General features: G+C 36.7%; 1 protein-coding gene across 1 annotated transcript in view; it reads left to right on the forward strand.

Moving 5' to 3' along the window:
- Positions 1 to 20,871, forward strand: part of LOC131160044 (uncharacterized) — a 63,437-nt gene that overhangs the window by 18,948 nt on the left and 23,618 nt on the right. Inside the window, exons 7-10 of the mRNA XM_058115340.1 lie at positions 2,753 to 2,812; positions 3,110 to 3,226; positions 11,941 to 12,035; positions 12,163 to 12,365. Coding sequence (XP_057971323.1) covers positions 2,753 to 2,812; positions 3,110 to 3,226; positions 11,941 to 12,035; positions 12,163 to 12,365 — 475 coding nt within the window. The remainder of the gene's footprint in view (positions 1 to 2,752; positions 2,813 to 3,109; positions 3,227 to 11,940; positions 12,036 to 12,162; positions 12,366 to 20,871) is intronic.

Below are 20,871 nucleotides of genomic sequence, written 5' to 3' on the forward strand. Positions count from 1 at the left end.
AGGATGATGCCTTGTTCTTTTATTGTACATCATTTTTATGTTAACATTTTTTTTCTTATCCAAAAAAAAAAGTGGGAATAGGGTTGGGGAAGTACCAACAAAGGGTAACCGGCTCAGAGTTCTGCTGGGAAATCCCTTTCTGTTTCAGTTTCAGTTTCCAACGAAGGATGAAGTCTGGAGGGTGCTTGATCGTGGCAAAATCAATAGGCTGGAGGATTTTGGCTCCTTGATTAGGATAACCAGTGTCTGGTTGCGTAAAATGGATGCTCTCCAAAATATAATTTCAACCTGAATGGTTGGTCCCCCAGTTCATTTTTAAGATGATGACGAGTTTAGGAAATTGGAGAAGTTTGCAGAGGTTGAGGAAGCAAACAAGATTTGAAACCATCTCAAATGGGAAAAGATCTTGGTCAAGGTTCATTGTACCCTGATTCTGGAAACAGTGACAGTTAAAGGCTGAATCGTGGGTGGTTGAGGTTCTTGTTTGCGAGGAATCCACTCCTTTTATGAGCTTGGTGGGCAAAGAGGGAAGGAGAATAAGGATCATGGACTTCGTGCCGGAAATAAATATGAGACAAAAGGGTTGGAATCAGTATGGGTGGCACCTGACAAAAAATCTCATTTCAAATTTGAAAAGGGGTGGACTTGAGCTGCGACCGGGCTTTTGCTGAAATGTGCCAATTGAAGTCAATTTATGCATGGAGCCTATTTTAAGATGACAACAATTTTCGGAAAATTGGGGAATTTTGCAGTGCTTTTGTGGCAGTTGATGAGGCAACAAAGACGTGAAACCAGCTCGAATGGGTAAGGATCTTGGTCAAGGTTCATTGTTCCTAGATTGTGGATGCTGAGTGGTTGAGGTTCGTGGGTGGAATCGTCTCCATTCATTAACTTGGTGGGCAAGGAGAAGAGAGGATGAATGAGTGTGGACTTTACACAGGGTGTAAGCACGTGACTGAAGGGTTACAATCCATATGGACACCCATATGATAAAACTCCCTTTTCGAAACTGAAAAGGAGTGGACTTGGGCCGGGGCAGGGCTTCTGCTCAAATGGGCTCAAAGAGGACTTGAGGTCAATTTCTCCACATAACCGTTTCTTTTTTGGGGGACGAGGAGGGGGGGGGGGGGGGCGAAAATGATTTAGGTACCCTTGAGGTGTTACAAAAGACATAGTTATGGGAAAACATATAAAATTGTAGGTTCTCTTAAAGCTAGATTCCCTTTCAAATATTTTTATTTTGCTCTGGTTGAGAGAGGGAAGCAGTTTACCATGGAAGTGTAGGTGACTTCCCTTGTTCCCATAGATCATTCGTTGTTTGGGCATCAGTTTTGGTCAACCATTAATAGTTAGGTAATAACAATATGTTTTCTTCTGGATATAAGCTGTGTGTGAAGAAGTAAATCATGTTGTAGTTGGTCACTTGTTTACTACCCAGTGGGTGAATTCCCCTTCTTGCATTATTTTGGTTTTTAGTGGTAATGGCTGGTCTGAGGTGAGATGAGTGAGGTGCTTCATTTGTGGTTTGGGGTGTATGAAGAAATCCAGGACTTTGTTGATGGAATCCTTTTTCTGCTTGCTTTGGAGTATGTGGCATCTGGGAAATAGGATAACATTTGAGAAAAAAAGGAACTTCACCATCAGTAATTCAGGTTTGTTCTTCTTCTTCTTTTTTAGCTCGTTTATGTTGTGTTCTCATCCAGGAAAAAAATTAACCGTTATTACTCCCATGGCCTGATTGTGCATGGCATAAAATGAATATGCTTGGGTAATGTGGCGTGTGTCTGCAAATAATTTAAGCATTCTTAAATATCATCTAATGTTCAGGCTTTTTACTTATAATCTCTGGAAAAAAAAAGGAAGAAGATGCACTGTAATGTGGATGTGATTACATAAGTTATGCCATCTGTGTGTGTGTGTGTGTGTGTGTGTTTTTTTTTTTCAAAATTTTCCCTCCTCGTAAAATTGGCAGGAAATTATCTTCGTACACCATATTTTATGACATCATTTTTTTTTGAATTTCTAAAAATTTAAAATTTGATGATTGTGGAAATGTATTTTGAATTTTTCATCACTTGAAGTATTTTGATTTATTCTGAGGGCACCATAGAAAATTTGGTGTCAGTTTATGCATTTGTTTAGAATTTCCACCAGCATGTATATTTTATCTATGAAATTTCATTGATGCTACTTGAAATATCTGAATTTGAATATTTTATACATTTTCACAAGCCCTTTAGAAACATTTTTTTTTATTTTCTTCGTCTTTCTGACAATTTCTTCCTGTTATGATGCATTGGTGGCAGATTTTTTAGGTAACAAGGGCACCCTTAAAAAAATAAAATTGAATGCTGTATTTCTGTCTGAATTTTTTGACATCAATATACAAATACATCAACATCTGCCAAAACAGGATTTTTTTATTTAAATCTTGTGAAGTTTGGTAGACACTGGTTCTTCTCATTTGATGGGGGAGAAACTGTCACTTGGTGTTTTTTTTTTTTTTTTTGTGACAGAAGTTGTATGGATAGTGTATGGTTTCTGCCCAATTTTTATTTGCTCCATTATTTAACATCTCAGATGATTGCAGATACTGAGTTTCATTTTCTGTTTTTTAAAACTTCGGATACTTAATATTAGGCTTTATTATACTTGTGAAACTATTTTGAAGTCCAGGCATTGCTTTTTAAACTTTCTTTTTAACATTGATTATCATATTGAACTAATGTTTTTTATTTTGTGGCTATTTCAGAGTCATCAGCAGATCTTCCCACGGCTGGTTGACCTGATTGGGATTACATCCATTATGGAGGTTGGTTGTTGGTATTTTATTTTTTATTTTATTTTATTTTATATCTGGAATCGCAGAACAAGATGGTGGCTATGTGCTTGTGCTTGCATTTCTGAATCCCTTCTCCTTGTGACTTGCATGTGGCTGTTTACACCCTGTCTGATAGTGAGAGAACATTTTAGGCACTTTCTTATTATCGGAGCCTGCTTTTCTTATCGTGGGGAATCTGGAGATGTTAATAATAAGATGCATTAGGGACTACTGCACACCAAGGTTCAGGCTGCAATGTATCTGAGAATCCCTTTCCTTGTTGAGCAGGTTTTGATACGGCTTATTGGTGCTGACGAACATATGTACACAAACTACACGGAAGCAATGCAATGGTTAGAAGATACAAATGTGCTGGAGATGGTTGTAGATAAGTTCAGCTCTTCTGTAAGTTGCATCAGCTATACAACTTGTATCAAGTTTATGTATTGTTATTCGCAATATGCTTCGTTATGCATGCTACATGAGGTTGTTTGGGTTGTCATAGGTGAATTGGAACCTCCTCCTCCTCCTCCTACTACTCCTACTACTACTACAACCATTTCTTTAATTTTTTTTTCCCTGTAAATTTTTTATGTTATTTATTTAATTTTTTTCTGTAAATTTGGGACCAATTATGAGTTTGTCTTTGTTAATCCGTCATGAATTCATCTTTGTTAACCAGTTAGCTGGCTAGCTGCTGACACGTGATATTGAAATTTACTCTTGCCTGAACTGTGATTGCTCACCATTGGCATTTTTGCTGTCTGCTATAGGTCTTTATTGATTTTTTTGAAAGAGCACCACAAATATAAATATTTGTACTCTGCTTTATATATATTATTTTTTATTGCTTGCTCATGCTGCCTTTTAGTTGACTCTTATCCTTCTTGGTTTTCATGGTTAATGCATATCACTAAGCAAAGGGGTTTTGAGTGCCTTTTAGAAAATACTCTGTATCAACCCTCCATGCAAAAGGCACTAATGGAGGGAATTCTACTGTACATTTTCCCCAAAAATAGTGTTTTAATACTATGAGGCAATAAAAAAAAATGGTAGCCCAGTGCACAAACTCATACTGTGGCATACTCACATGTTTCTCTCCAACACATATTCGATGATAGCCCTTGTGATGCATGCTTGTGCAAATCATCTCTGATCACATATAGTTCATGTTCTCGGTGGTCCTTTTAGTTTCCTTAACTGCAGCAGGAATTTGGTGTTGGCATTGGAGCTTTATATTCTTTTGGACCACTTAACAAAATTGCAGAAAAAGGATGGTAGACTACATCTAAAATACTTTTAAATAATTATAATGGAAATACTGAAACTGGTATAGCTATAAATAGCCATAATAGCTATAGATAGGTAATTTATATGCATAATATAGCTAACATAAAATGAGCTTCCAAATTAGGTTATGGAAATTCTTTCTGTATATAATATATATATAGAAAAATTAAATCTCTGGTAGCCTAATTTCATATCTGTTCGAGTATGTTTAGGCTTTTTATTTTATTTTATTTTTAAAAATCTAGAATGAGGTTTCCTGTGCTACCCAAAAATGATAATGGTAAAACTGTTGTGCATTATGTTGGAGTTTTTAGGCTAATGTTTTTATTTAGAATGAGGTTTACTGTTTCGTGCAAAGTGTTGACAGGCAAACTGTGTTACAACTACAGTTGAGCACAATGTGGTAGGATTAAGCTCATTTACATAGGCTGCTGCTCTTGTGGTTCCTTTCTGTAATAACACGTTTATGTTTTCTGATTAAAAAAGAATCAACAAGTTTGAGTGTGGCTTTCTGTGCAAGTAGTGGAGAGTAGTTGCCATTTGGGTGAGTCCATACTCGAGAGGGCAGCAGAAGTTCCTTTCCAGTATTGTTTTTGAGTTGAGAGATGGTTCTTCCATCTAATCTTGGCACAAATTTTGGTTTGGAAGCTCACCACCTTAGCAGGAATTCCACATGCTTTTTCAGATGGTCTGTAATGGGGATGATGTGGTGATAGATATTTATTCTGTTCAGCAAGATTAGAAGCACCCTTAAAATTGTTTAGCAATCTTCATGGCACAATGCTGTATTTGGGGGAAAGGTGATTGTATTAAATTTATGGTGTGTGAAAATGGGAAGTTTTCTGATAGTTCTTAATTCTTATTATAGCAGACTTGGCAGGCAACCTTGGTTAGGTGGGATCCTTTTCCTGAAAAGTTTTTTGGTAGATAAGTGCCTCTCTGTAATTCCCATTTTTTTTGCTTGGAAGATGCGGAGAAGTCCTAACTATTGATAACAAAGAGAAGAAAGTGTTTGCTTAATTGATGTTCCATCTGCAAGAGACAATGGGAAATTCAAACAACTTTTGAAGTTGTTTAGCAATCTCAGTGGCACCATGTTGGATCTGGGGAAAGGTGATCATATCAGATTTATGGTGTGAAAAAATGGGAAGTTTTTTGTTCGCTCTTATTATAACAGGTTTGGCAGGCAACCTCAATTAAGTGGGCTCATTTTCCTTGAGAAGTTACTTGGAAGATATGTCCCTTCTCAATCATGTCCATTTTTTTGCTTGGGAGTTTTGAGTCTTGTATTGTTGTTAGTTATGCTTTCTGTTTGTGTTGTGTGTCCATTCTTTGTCCAATAATTTGATTATTTGGGAGAAGATCGTGACATCCATGGTGTGGAGTCTGACAGGTGGACAAAGAGCTAAGCATTTGGAGGGGATCTTGTAAGGGCATGTGGGATGCAATTCCCCTAATTATCTGTTGGATTATTTGGAGAGAGAGAAATGCAATCGCTTTTGAGGGTGTTGGATCTAACTTGGGGAAAATTAGAGAATTGATTCTACACATTACTCTTGGCTAACTGGATGTTTCTGCTCAATAGTTTATGCTTATATAAATTTTCTGGTAACTCTTTATTTTTTAGTTTTCTAGTGTACATGGGTGGCCCGTTAAGACTCTGGACCAGCCCACAGTTCTTATTAGTAGTATGGTCCATTCTTCAAAACTTGTTTCTGAGCCCATCAGCCCAGTTTTAGGGATTCAAGTTTGTTGTTTAAGATCTTTTTCAAAAGCACAATGGGCTTTGTCTTTGAGTCTTGCTAGAAGGAGGTTGCCTTGAGATATTGGGGAATTTGATTGTCCGTTCTCCTCAGACAGAAGTGAACTGTGATAAGGAATCTCTCAGGGGTCTGTGAAATGTCTCAACTGTAAGGGAAAAGGAAAGCGTTGATGCTGTGGGAGTTCCCAAATTTCAACTGTTTTGAGGCTACTGATTGTGGGACTACCTGAATGGTTCAGAAAGGTCAGATTTTCAGATTTCTGCAAATGAGGCATGTGTGCAAGGGGGTAAGGGTTTGAGTGGAGGAGTAAGCAGAAAACACAAACTGCTGATGCAGACGTTAATGGAGAGGATGAGTCTCTGGTTGATGGGAAGGAGAATGGAGGAGTAAAGCAGAAGGTACAGCCTGTTGTTGCAGAAATTAATTGTGAGGATGAGTCTCTGGTTACTGGGAAGGATTGTAAAGTGGTTATTCTCATTAAGGTCTATACTCATCAGGGTAGTAAATTTTTTCAGAAAGAAATAAGGATGGTAGTTATTGTATTGACTTAGGTTTGAATGATTCAAAGCAGTTCTGCGAAGAGGGGCAGGAAGGGAGACCTGGGGAAGGAAATTAAAAATTGGGGTGATATGTCTGATAATTAGAGTGAACTTTCTTTTGATGCCAGATCACAATTGGATGAGTTTCAGGAACTGTTTGGTTATGTTTTGAACTCTTCTGACACTGCTGATGATATTTCCCATGCATCAGTGACTCGGCTTGGTGGTTTAGCGGGTAGTCCTAGTTTTGAGGATAATCGCGTGGTTAATAAGAACAGAAGGTTTGGGAGCAGGTTGGGGAGGGTATTTTGCTTACCCCTGTCGCAACTTGAGATTAATGAAAAGGATGTAGAAGCTGAACAGTTATTGGTAGGATGGGTTTGCAGTAGTCAGATTCCAGAGGCTAAGAAGTTCGTTTGGATGATTGGAAGATAAAGGTGAGAAAGGGACAGCTAACAAACTCGCTGTTTACAATTAATTATGATGGAAATGGTTTAATATAGGTGTTTTCTTAATTATTTTTTTTTCCTTGTTAAGTTTTTTTTTTTTCTGGCTCTGTTTTGTTTTTGGTTTTGGTTATTTGGCTCTTTCGCGGAGCCATTTTTCCTCCTTTGGCATGTAATTTCTCTTTTTCTCTCTTAATTTATTTCTTTATTGAGCTGATTGTATTTTATCTCAATTGTTTTCCTCTTGTTTTTGAGGATTCCTGCCCTCTTGGTTGTACTTTCTCCTTTCTGTTCTAATAAGTTGTCTTTCTGTAAAAAATAAAAAAAACAATGGTCTACAATCCATGAAGCATGGATTGGACATGAGACATTGTGGGATGCAGACATACAGGCATGATTTTTCTTGAAACTGTAGAACATGGGGTGGTGAGATATGGGAATAAGTAGATAAATATTGCATGTGTGTATATGTGATATATATGTGTGTGCGCGCGGGATTACATGTACACATGCATGCACACATACAATTAACTAAATTTGATAAGGATCAGAAATTATAATCAAGGCACCATTGGGGGCACGGGGCCAAATAGAAAAAGGGACTCGTTAATGCCAAAAAAAAATCAACAAGATTAGAGATTATCTGCATCTTGTTGAAATCTGCCCACTAAACTAGAAACTAGGCAACCTAGTCTGCCTATTTTTAGAATGCAGGAGAGGTAGTTCCATCCCTCAAAGGCTGTCAAATTTCTTTCCTTTCAAACTGCACAAAAAATAGTGAGAGATGAAAGCAATAAGTTTCTTCCTCTTTGTGCAAGAATGTATAGCTCTCCAAGCCCACAATTTGTCATGCTCGGAGCCAGCAGGCTTTCTCCCAACTCATGAAATTCCCATAAGAAAGTCAAATTTGCCCTTTTTAATGCCCAATGGTTGCTTCGATCATTCAAGAGCTTATTTTTATTTTTATTTTATTTTATATTTAATAACAGAGGTAGTTTCTATGAACAAAAATCCTTCCCTTCTTTTTGCCTTGCCCTTTTTGATACCCATTGGTAGCGCAACAATGGTTGCTTCGATCATTCAAGAGCTTATTTTTATTTTTATTTTATTTTTTATTTTATAACAGAGGTAGTATCTGTGAACAAAAATCTTTCCCTTCTTTTGAAGTTATTAATATTTAAAATTCTCTCCCATGATGCTTTCCTAGCGAATATATTTATTTGAGGGGGAGCATTAGTCTTTTATAAATATCAAAAGATTCATCTTCAACTAAGAAGAGGAAATGCAGAACAGAGGAGTGGATCATCTTGCCAAAAGATAACCTTTTTTGGGGAGGGGGGGGGGTGTGGGCGCCAATTCGCGGATTGTGCAGGAACATTTCCAAGATTTCTAAGAATTCTTTGAATTTGCAAATTCCTAGATGTATTGAATGTTTGTAATATTAGTTTATGTAATGTCCAAAGGTCAGGAAAGCTTGCTAACGATGAGGTTGCTTGAATCTAATGCAACAAACTTAAAAAAGCTTATTGTGTTAGTGTTCTTTTATGTGTGTGCGAGTGCTTTGGAGACACTGTTGGCCATATTGTAGTTCAAAAAGGGCTGCTTTTGCACTTGTGCTCCCATTCTAGTTGTCTTTGGGCTTTTGATAATATCAGAAGTGATGATACAAGGGTTTCACTTTTTCAGGTTAAGGTTGGAAGTGAAAAATGTGAAGCCTTTTGCTCTCCATGTGATGCATGTATGACTGCCAAAGTCAAGCTTCTTATTCTTCTGCCTGCACCCAGCTGGCAACATCTCCCAGATTAGGCATTTAGGCTTCTGTTCCAGCTGGGTTTAATGGCCCTTTACATGCTCATTCTTCTTTTGATGGTTTAAAGCCCCTTTCTTATCTTCTACAGAGCATATGCATAATGTGCCACATATTTTTTCATTGCTACTCATTAATAATATTATATTTTCTGCTACATTTTCTTTTTGGATATGTTCATTAGTTTTCCAACATTTTGGAAGGCTACCTAGACTGACTGAATTGGTGAGGTTTTGATAGCACTCATCTAAAGATATTGCTTTAGATCATGCAGAATGAATTAAATTTATTCATATAGCCAAAACCATCTAGCAGGTGGTGGTGGTGATGGTGGTATGCTTTTGACAATCTGGGCCTCCTTTTTTTCCTAAAGAAATTAGAATGCATTACTGTAGGAGTGTTGGAAATGTGTGTCTCCTTCACCTCCATTTTTCTACAGAAATTCTTTGGTTGTATGTTTGCTTTCAGCATGTGTCCTCATAGTTCACTTTATTCCAAAATAAGAGAACACTTTATTCCAAAATAAGAGAACTATATCTTTCCATACTAATTCTTTTGGACAAGTGCTCTTTGCATCTGTGTTCGTAACATGTTCGACTTGGGTGCATTCCCTTGGACAAGTGTCTTTGTTTTATGGACGGAAAAAGTAAAAACCTCTGGCTCCATGTGGATTTAATTTTTATCAAATTGCTAGCACCTCTTTAGCATGTTGCCAAATATGGCATTAAGTCGTTGTTCCTGTATCTGGCATCATTCATGAATGACATTTAAAACTGCTTCAAACTTCTTTTTTCAAAATCAAGGAATACATATGCATAGGTTTAAAGTTTAGGTAGTCAGAGTACAGCTATCCCCCTGCATTCACTTAGGGCTAGGCGGGGGCAGGCTGAGGGGTTAATAATTCCACATAATTAGCCAAAGGTGTGTTTGGGAACATCTTGGTCTCTGGTGTTCAAGTGTTCATTGGGGTTTCTGTTGTACTTGGCCACAACTGTGTTTTGAGACAGTCATGAAAATTGTTTTCTTGTGATTCTGTAAAACCTATCTTTTTGGAAGCACATTTCCACATTTCATGAACCAAAGCACATAGTACCAAATATGCTTCTTGTGGTCAGTTCTCTAAAAACTGAAAGTGGAGTCAGAACCAAACCATTTGCAAGCAGGGAAAGGTCTGTACTGATAGTTGCTTTTCAAGGTGTATTTATTGGTTTTTTTAGAGCTCGAGTCTTTGTGTCTTTGTGTCTTTGATACATGTCAGCATGCTTGCACACATTCATAAACATGCGCACATGCATGCACACACAAAGCATGTGTTTACCTAAAAAAAGGGCAGCTTGGTGCACAAAGCTCCCGCTTATGCGGGGTTTGAAGAAAGACGAGAAAGAGATAAAGTATGTAGATTAAGGAGAGAGAGATAGATAGATAGATGGCACTGGGCCTCTTTAGCACTGGCTGTATTATTGTGTAAAAATGAGTTGAAGATCCCTTCACAAAAGAACTTACAAATATTTATAACTTCATCCCCTAGCTTGGAAGTATAATTGATCCATAAATTATGCCTATAATACAGCTGATCGTATTTTGCCTAAAACTCAACAACTATATTTAACATAAATAGAGTCTCTTTTAATGCCAACACTTTACTATAGTTGACTTCTACTTCGTTTCCTTTCCAACTTCTGATTCTATTTGGAATATGTTGACTACTACCTATTTGATTGGTTTTGGTCATGGATGAGACCTTCTATACGCTTGAGTGAGACTCGATGATTCCTGCCTTACCAGTTCTCCTCGCCCTAATGTATCTTCCTTTGAAGTCGAGGGCGAGTGTCTAATCCGATGTTAGGCCTTTTGGGTGATAACTAGTGGCCAGCTCACCTTATTTGATCAATTGGCAATCAGCTAGTTGTTAGGGTGACACTTGCCCATGCAAATTCAAGTTGGCGCCAGCTTCCTTGCCCCAAATATTGCATGGCTGCTCATGCATTTGAGGTGGTGTGCAAGGATTATGCAAACAGTTATTGGCTTCATTGTTTACCATTTTTCCTGGCAACTGTTTCTCTTTTGGAGTGGATATGAAGTCACTTTGCTTTTCTGGGCTAAGAAAATCATCTATGCTTCTTGGAGCCCTTTTGGGTGACATGGAACTTGGAGTGGATGGTATCTACACTTGTTATCGCTCACCCCAAATGCTTTCAAGCCGAGGCAAGTGAAAATTTTGCCCGAGATCACAACTTAAGCAAAGATTTTCAGATCAAAGATTTTTTCCTTGCAATTGATTGTTAACTAGTTAATAACAAGCTTTCCTTTTTAGTCCATATGGAAAGTGGGCATTTAGTAGTTTGCCTCACTTGGGTGGCTGACTTATGCCCAAGGCGATGTTCATCATGAGCCTTACCTAGGTGACTTCCCTTATAATTCCTTGGAAGATTGTTTTGGTTGGGCGATTATCATCGTATTCTAAGGGGTTGTACAAAGATTGCACAAATAATGCCCCCAGGCCACCTGTTTTAAGCATTAAATGCTCATAAGTGGAAAATAGCTGTCATTTCCCATTTATAGTTTTCCAAAGACTTGCAAAAAAGCCAGCTTATTTTTCAGTTTTGCGAGATTTGTATGAAAAACTGGGGAAAAAAAGTTTTGGCATATTCACTTTAGGAAAATTGTTTTATTTTCCATTTCTTTTTTTTTTTTCTTTTTTTTACATAATTACAAAATGCCACCTTGTATAGGAATTCTGGACAACATTTTTTATTGTTTTCTGGATTTCTGATTTCTTACATTGGAAAACAAGGTGGCATATTTGTAGTTATGTGGAAATCTCAAAATGAAAAATGAAAACTGTTTTGACAACTAAATAAACCCTTTATTTTCTACCTTTTTAATATGAAAAGTAAGCTGGCATTTTATAATTCTTTGGAAAACAAAAAATGGAAAATGAGAACTCTTTTTCGCAACTAAACATGCCCTTAATTTTTTTCCCTAGATTATCTCATTTATTTTTCTCCTTCGTTGATAGTGAGGATCAGTTCATGACTTCATGCCAAACTTTTGAGTGTTAGATGGTTGTAAATATCTGTTCTAGTTTAACTTCGATTCTGATATATTGTTGAGATCCTTAGATGGTTTTCTCCTAACACATGTGACAGAGTTAACTACTTGTTTCTTATCCAAGTATATGCAAATGCATGTAACAATGTATTAGATATTATATTTTCATATTTAAACTTCAGATGTGTTTTAAGAAAATTTTTTGTGGTCATGAATATTCCAGGATTCTCCTGAAGTGCATGCTAATGCAGCAGAAACCCTTTGTGCCATTACCAGATATGCTCCTCCTGGGCTTGCGGCTAAAATCTCTAGCCCAAGGTATCTTTTTCTATTCAACTTGCAGGAAATATGGCAATAGTTTTCCATTTTTTCGCTGATATATCTGTTAATACTTTTCTTTTTGATAAAATAATTGATGCTAATCTGTTCCATGTGCTTCATGCAGTTTTGTCGGAAGATTATTTCGTCATGCTTTGGAAGACGCACGGCCTAAATCCGTGTTGGTTAACTCGTTGTCTGTGTGCATATCTTTATTAGACCCTAAGAGGCTGACTTTGGGGACATATCATTCATACAACCGCCAACTGACTGCTGGGACCTCACTAACTGCTAATCCTGAAACAATTGAAGGAATGCTGGAAAGTCTAGGTAAAATTATTTGTTAACTGAGTTTGTTGAACTCACTAGCTAAAAAGAGTTTGTTTATTGTGCATGTGCATGCAGACATTTGACTGTCTCCCAATTGTCAGAATAGCAGTGGGGGGTGGTTTTGGTATGGAGCATCCCAACTGTGGAATGGGTTGATTGCTTCCTTTTTGATGTGCATCCATGATAGCTGAATTTGACGCGTGGGCAAATGTTGGTTATATCATGTCTGCATATGCAGTTGTACTTGCATGTTGTGGTATTGTTGGATTTTGTACATAATTGACAATATAAACTGGAGCTGTTATTTGAAAAAAAAAAAAAAAAAATCTAAAACTGGATCTGGCTGTTCCGGTTCATGAAAGATTTTCTTATTCTGCATGTGCACTCAAATCATTTAGTTCTCTCCCTGTTGTGGGAATAATAATGGGTGGTTTTGGAATGGCATGATCATCTCTTTACCTTGCCAAGAAAAAAGTGAACTTTCCATATGCTCGTATGTAAATTCAGCATTTTGATGTGTTTACTATTTAATATCTTGATATCATCTCCTGTATTAGCCCCTCATGGCTGCTTAAGTTTGCAGCCATTCAGGGAAATTGATCGAAAAGTTTGTTTAGGGCGTCAGATGCTGTTAGTACATGCATAGAAGGTCTCTGTGCTGGTGAACCCCAATGTGAAATTCTCACAATCAAGCATAGATGTAAATAATTATCTTTTTTATTTGAATTAATCGTTATGGGTATTTCTATCCCCATTTATTTCTTGTCCTTGGGATTATTGTGCTGTGGCTGGTAAACTGGATAAATTGTAAGGGACTTTCTTTTGTTGATTGGAGGGGACAAGAGGGACCATTTAGTTTAGTTAGGAGATGAGCAAGTGAAAAGTTGAGGTTGCTTATTTAGGTAATTTGGAACCCAAAGGCATTGCTCTAGTGGGAAGCGGCTACGATGTTCTTTTTTAAATCTTGATTCTCTTTGACGTAGAATGATTAAAAGGATGAGTATGGTCTTCAACAGGAGGAGCATGGTTGAGCACTTGCCTGCTTTTATATATTAATATAAGATGGACAATGTTGATGGAACTAATTTGCTGAAAGGACCACGAATGTTCCACTAGTTTGCAGTAGTGACTTATGTAAAACGTATTACCTTTTAAATAGCAGTAGTTGAAAGCATAGCATAACAGTAGCATGCGTAATGGAAAGCAGGAGTAGCGGATTTTACATAGGTTGTGTAACAATTGTGAACCTTCTCTATATTGGTACATTTGCACGATTAAGCCCTTAATTATTCTTAAAAAGATTTTTTTTTCCCTTTGGAATTTCAGCTCACTGAAATTGTTTTGTAAGGGTAGTAAATTTCACAATTGTTTTTGAATATGCTATTGGCAAAAAAGGTTATATCCATACTAGCCCTAGGTATGCACTTCGAGCATATGGAGATATTTTGGGAATTCAAATTTAACATTATTTTATCAATTCTGTATTTTTAGATGAGACGAGAAATGGTAAAGATATTTTAGAAACTTCTGTGCCTGAAAATAAGGGAAGTGGTTTGTTTGGAAAGTAAGGTAGATTTGTAAAATACAATTTTACATATTTATCCTTAATTTGATGTGTTGGTTATTATTTGAAAACATGTACAATCTGAGGGGTATTGTGGGTTTATATTTTTTTAGAAAGATGATTGAATAAGAAAGATGATTGAAAACTGTTTTGGGTTTGTTTAGTTAATAGTAGAGATATAATATATCTGTCAGTATTACTGTATATGTATATATATGTGTTAATGGCTATTCGGTCATTTATCATTATTGTGTGAGTTAGTAAGGGAATTGTGGTCATTAGTATTTTATTTGACATATATTATAAGTAGAGGGGTAGACATATATTGTGGTTAGGTGTTCCATTTTACCCAATTATTCAACATAGTATCAGAGCATGATTTTGTGACTTAAACCCTAATTGTCACAATCACCATCAAAAGCGAAGCCTAAAACCCTAAATTTGCTGCTTGTCTACCATCATAAAAGAATTTCAAGCAACACTATAGTCCTAGAAAATGGCCAGCAGCTGCCAGAACTCAGACCAGTCACCTGAAAATTCTTGGGTGGCACCAAGGTCTTAAATTTCGATTTCGACTCAAATTTCAAAGCTCCAAAAGTATGGAAATTCCAACAGAAATTTTGATTTCGATGTTAATTTCAATTTTGATTTTTAAAAATAAAGGAAATCACTAGTAAAGCATGAAATTCTTTTATGAAACTTTAGAAATGGTTAGTAGACATAATAATGTAAGTTCTAGGGCTAATATATCACAAGTTAAATACATCTATGTTGTGTATGAGGTTGAAAAGTTTTAATATAATATGTGTATCAAACATATTTGTAAGATATTGAGCATTAAACATATTCAATTAATGCAAATGAAACCATAAATCATTTAAATATTATTTATACAAGTAATGATAATTTAGACAGAAATGGTTAAATTAAATGTTGTTGTCAGTTTATTTTTTCATATAATTTCAGAAGCCCTCGTAATAATCTTTTGTTTTGAAAAATAATAATAAAGTAATTGAAGAGAGAAATTTCATGTCGCTCCTAAATCTCTCATTTGAATTTTGAGGAAATTCTGAAATTTCATTCTATAGCTAAATTTTTGACAAATTTTGCTAAAATTTTGAGGTTTTGATAAATTTCAGATAATTTGTTGAGATTTCAGCAGAAATTATGCAAGACAGAAATCGACTGTCATTTCGATTTCGAGGGTTACGGAAATCGAAAATTTCAACGGAAATTTCGTCAATTTCGTGGAAATCTAAGACCATGGGCGACACTGCTAGTTTAGGAACACAAAATTTACTATAGGTTTTGCAAAAACAATGCCATAGTCACCCACAGAGCTGCCGATCCCCCCCCCCCCCCCCCACTGAAATCCCATCTCCTTACGGTGCCCCACGCACCCTTATGCACCGGAGAGTGAAGCCAATTTTAGGCATGTTTTTGGAATGAATTCATCCAGCAGTGCTCATATCCCTTTGTAAACATATTAGTGAATTTTTTTTGTGATGTTTTTTGTCCAAAGATTTTTTAATTGCTCATGTGCAGCACCCAAAGTATGGTTGTTTGATGCTTCCTGAAGCTGTTTGTCAATGGTTATTAAGTTTATTGGGTCTGAAACAGTGTCATTTGTTGTGTTTTTGATTCAATGTTCTAATTCCTTCCATAGACCATAATTTCAAGCTGTTGGGCATGTGTTTTGCTACCATGCACTTGTGGTAATCCGTTAGTTGTTGTTCGGTGTTATTAAAGGCCATTGGTGAGTCTCTTGGAGCAGCTGCAGTGTTGACAAGCTGTTTTTTGTGGGCTGGTGGCAGTGTTATAAAAGTTTGTTGGTGACTTGTCTGTGGTAGTTTCGGTGGTTTACCTTGTTTGTGGTTGCTCCAATTGTTCTGGTACTGTGTATTGGTTTCTTGGGTCTGTGTCTAAGTTTCTTGGTGCTATTGCAGCCTTCTGTTGATTTATTTGTGACTGATTCGTGGTGGGTCACCTTGTTTGTGGTTGCTCCAATTGTTCCAGTGATGTGTGTTGGTTTCTTGGGGCTGTGTCTTAAGTTTCTTGGGGCTGTGGCAGCCTTGTACTGATTTATTTGTGACTCATTCATGGTGGGTCACCTTGTTTGTGGCTGTTCTGATTGTTCCAGCAATTATTCTTGTTATCGTTGGTCTAAGTTTGTGAGTGTTGGATGGAGTTTGCAAATCCCGAAAGTATGGTCCCCTCGTTAGTCGCTTGTTTGAGTGAATCGTGTATTGTTACCATATTAGAGGAGTACTCAAGGTTTTTACAATATCAATCGTCTCAACAAGCATCTTATCACATTGCATCTTTTGCTCAGAAAGATAATCCTATAGTTTGTATGTCATCTGGTATCTCTCCCTCTAGTCCTTGGGTTATCGATTCTGCTGCCACTAAGCATATAATAGGTGCAACCAACTTCTTTTTTGCCCACTAGTATCCTAAAAATCAACCTCAAGTTACCCTTGCTGATGGGTCCACTATTGGGTTAAGGGGATAGGAACAGTAAATCTTACTCCTTCCATCTCTCGTTCTTTTGTTTTATACATTCCTAAATCCATTTTCAATATTATGTCAGTTAGTAAGCTTACAAAGTCGCTAAATTGTTTTGTCACCTTATTTTCTGATCCTTTGATTATTCAGGATCTGTAAACGAGGAAGACAATTGGCACTGGACATGAGGCTTGTGGGCTTTACTACTTCTCTCCTCCTATTGCCTGCATAGTCGCTGCTACACCACTTCAAATCCATTGTTGCCTTGGTCATCTGTCCTTGGACAAGTTGAAACAATGTTCCTACATTGAGTTCTATCTTATCTTGAGTGTGGGTCTTGTCAATTGGGAAAAATCATTGTGTTCCCTTTGCTTTCTGGTTCGTCAAATGGGCGATTAGTCCTTTTATGCTAGTCCATTCCAATATCTGGTGTCCTGGTCGTGTCATGTCAAAGTTGGGGTTTCACTACTTTGTTACATTTGTTGATGACTACTCTAGGATGACTTGGTTGTATTCGATGAAAGATTGTTTTGAATTGTTTAATATCTTTTGTGAGTCAGTTTCTCAATTTCTCAAGAACAAGTCACTAGGATGTAGTAATTCGCATTTTGAGATATCTCAAAGGTGCACTAGGGAGAGGTCTCTTGTATCAAGATTGGGGTCGCACTCATATTCAGGGATATATAGATGCTGATTGGACTGGGTTGCCTTTCAACCTAAGATCCACAATTGGGCTGGGTTGCCCTAGATCGCTCGTATGCGGGAGCTTTGTGCACTGGGCTGCCCTTAGCTTTGTTGGTGGTAATTTGGTGTCATGGAAGAGTAAGAAACAACTATGGGGCCAGGTCAAGTACTTAGTTAGAGTATAAGGCTATGGCATACACTACGTGTGAACTTGTTTGGTTGAAGAACATGTGGGAAGGTGATAATCGAGTTTCTATTCATATTGCATCCAACATGGTCTTCCATGAGCAGACAAAACACATTGAAGTTGATTGCCCCTTTATTTGGGAGAAACTTTTACAATAGCTCATTACAATTGCTCATGTGTTCATTAAAGCCTTGGGAGGTGCTCATGTGAAATTCACTTGTAACAAGCTAGGAGCATATGATAATATATGCTCCAGCTTAAGGGGGAGTGTTAATGGTTATTTGGTCATCTAGCATTATTAGTAAGTGTAAGGGTATTATGGTCACTAGTATTGTAGTTGACATATATTATAAATAGAGGGTGAGATCTATCGCTGTGATTAGTTCTTCCATTTTACCCAATTATTCAACAATGTATTCTTTTCATATATCATGAGTGCGATAAGTAAATTAATGAAAGCTCCCGCGTATGCGGGGTCTGGGGAAGGGCCGGACCACAAAGCTTGTAGTATGATATATTATTATATTTTTATTAAACTATTATGCACATTAAACAAACAATACATTAAACAAATTCCATTGTTTTATTAGTTAAAGTAGTATAAATATAATAAACTTAGATCAACTAGTTATATTTTACAATCTAACTTAATTACAACATTATAACCATAAAACTTATCATCGAAATGTAAATTGTTAACTAACAAGACAAAACTAGAAAGAAAAGAGGGTTAAAGTTGAACAATATAGAAAATAAATATTCATAGAAACTTGTTAATTAATGCATCTCTTGTTAAATTTACAAAAATTATATAATTCTGAATCTTTATCAGCTTCATTAAAATCTTCTCCTCCTCCAACACTTTTTTTTATTTATTTATTTTTATAACTGATCGAGATGGATTTACAGAAGGAAAAATGAGAAGAATAGGTCAAAAAAATAAAAATTTATTATTATTATTTACAGTAGCAGTCCCGTAGCAACCTTTGCATAATGGTTATGTTCATTTTGGCTGTTATCATTGATTTCTTCTAGTTCCACTGCTTTAGCAGTGTGTAATGGTATCAGGACGTTGAAGAAGTCTGTTATATTACGGCTGGGACTGCTATTTGAAACCTATGGATGTTTACATTAAGAAAATACTCTCTAAATATATATGCTGCGTAAGATAATGCTACTAGTACTAGTCGTTAGAAGTTAATTTCACAGATACCCTGTTCATTTTCTCCTCTGGTCAGATTTGGACTGGGCAATGGTGCTATTGTTTGATTCTGTGAAGATCTGAGGGTAGAAAAGGGTTTATTATGTATTTCTTTTCCTTATGCATATCATCTCTCTGGTTTTCACAATGATCCTATTTCTGTTTCTTGTTCTTTTGGTGATTGATGGGGAATCTCTATTGGAGTTTTGACTTTGTTTGGCATCGTAATTGTTGGGATTCTTGTTTTGTTTGAGGTTTTTCATCCTCCTTGTAGAAGGAATAGGAGACTTTAGACGTCAGCAGGTACTGGGTGTTTTTCTTTTATATTTTATATTCTCATCTAATTCCTTATCTTTCTCATATTCTTTTTCCTCTGGAAAAGTTCATTTTTTTAAGGCTAAAGTTTCTGCAATGTTTGTTGTATTTGTTTGTTCAGTAGTCCTTACCAGAGTCAGCACCAACAATTTCTTGCAAATTAGAATACCTAATAAAACTTATTTTCCTGTTGTTCTGTTTTTATGGATTGAATATATCCGCAAAGTTTTTGGTGAAGAAATTTGTTCCGTTATCTATTTTAGCCCAGTGTCTGCCGCTATCATTGCCACCTGCTGTATGATCGAATATGTATCCTCCGAATAATTTTTCACTGACAATATTATTATGATGTACTTGAATATATTGTACGTAAGTAAAATTTATTAAATTTGTGAATTCTATGTAGTGTTATATTTTCAAAGTTGCTGCTCTTGCTCCCTCTGTAGGTGTCATGGGTCGAACCCTTCTGCTAGTGTGAGGGCTGCTTGTGGTAGTTATGGCATGCAAGCTTATCAGCCTAAGGCTAGTTGTGGATCCATTGCATAAACGTATTCATTAACATGGGATTCAAAGGAAAGGAGCAAGCACCAAGTAAGCATGGTGAAGCGAAGTGAATCACATATTGGAAAGCAAACCAATGTGGTTCATTTCATTCACATTTGTAGGCAATGTGTGTTTAGCAACAGAAATGGTGTAGGCTAAACATGGAAACAGTGCTAGTGACTTGTGTTCAACCACCCCCTCCCCTGGAAAGAGCTTTCTATCCCATTGCAACTCTAGCTCAAGAAACCATCATACTTTGCTCCTTTTTCATATTTAAATAATGACCCAAAACATAAAATCCTATTCTTCTATGTACATGATGAAGAAAAGATGAATACAAGCAGCCATAGGCAAGAGCAAGGCATTTTTACAAGCTTTAGACTGTCACAAGCTTTGGTTTGTGACACTAGGCCTTGCGCTCTAGGTCTTGCTGTCACAAGTTTAGATATCCTAGGGTAAAACTATCACCTTTTCAGGCAAAGAACAATGCCGTGGACAAGCTTGGCTCGTGGTACTAGGCCTCATTCTCTCTTTTGCTGTCAGTTTGGGTGTCCTAGGGTAAAAGTGTAAAACTCTCATTGTTCTATTGCTTGGTATATTTGGAATAAGTTGTTTGATCGTTTTGTGAACATTGAGTTTGCCCAGGTAATTTAGACTCTTATTATGTTAGGCTTTGGGAGAAAGAATGGGAATAAAAGTTATGGTGCAGTTTCTATTTTTGCTGATGTTTATTGTTTGGTTGGAGAGGAATGTGCATATTTTTAAGGGGCTTTTCATGCCTTTCTTTGCTTTGGGAGAGGATAGTTTTAATTGCTTCCTTGTAGTCTTGTGCATCTGGTTCCTCAGGGTATTTGCTTCGCTGATGTTACTGTGGCTAATGTTGTTGCTTTTTATGCCTTTTATTTTGTTTCCTTTTTGGTCATACCTTAGCCTCTTTTGGCTTTAAAAAGAAGCTTTTATAAACCATAATTGTTGCTTGAAAAGCTGAATTAAATACTTGTGTATTTGGTTTGGGAAAGCATGTTCAATCCGAGTAAAATATTGTTCTAGTTTAGATAGGTAGGTTAATGAAAACCTTTGTGATTGAGGGAAAAGTAGTCCTATTTGGAAAGAGGCCAATTTGGCAGTCATATTTGTCACTCACAAAATTTAAGTGATTTTGATTTTGATTTTGATTTTTAGTTTTAGTTTGAGAAAACATGTTTCTCTATAATTTTTGAATGTAGATTTTGAATCTTCTATACTTTTAGCGTTTGATCACATTGACTTTTTATTTTGGAAATTGCAAAACTAAATTATTTGTTTCTTGGGTTTAACTGTGAATTTCTTGCTGCGTGTTCTGCACCAATTTGGTATCAGAGCCTGCCACCATCTTCCAACCCCATTGCCACAGTACTACATTATATCCACCCTGTTGTAGCAACCCTCCTGCTCCCACTGTTAAGTTGACTCATCCTGTAACCCACTCAGCCATACCTCTCTCTATAAGCTCCCCTCTTTGCTGTTG

Source organism: Malania oleifera, chromosome 7, assembly GCF_029873635.1.
Source record: "Malania oleifera isolate guangnan ecotype guangnan chromosome 7, ASM2987363v1, whole genome shotgun sequence".
In the NCBI taxonomy this organism is placed as follows: domain Eukaryota; kingdom Viridiplantae; phylum Streptophyta; class Magnoliopsida; order Santalales; family Ximeniaceae; genus Malania; species Malania oleifera.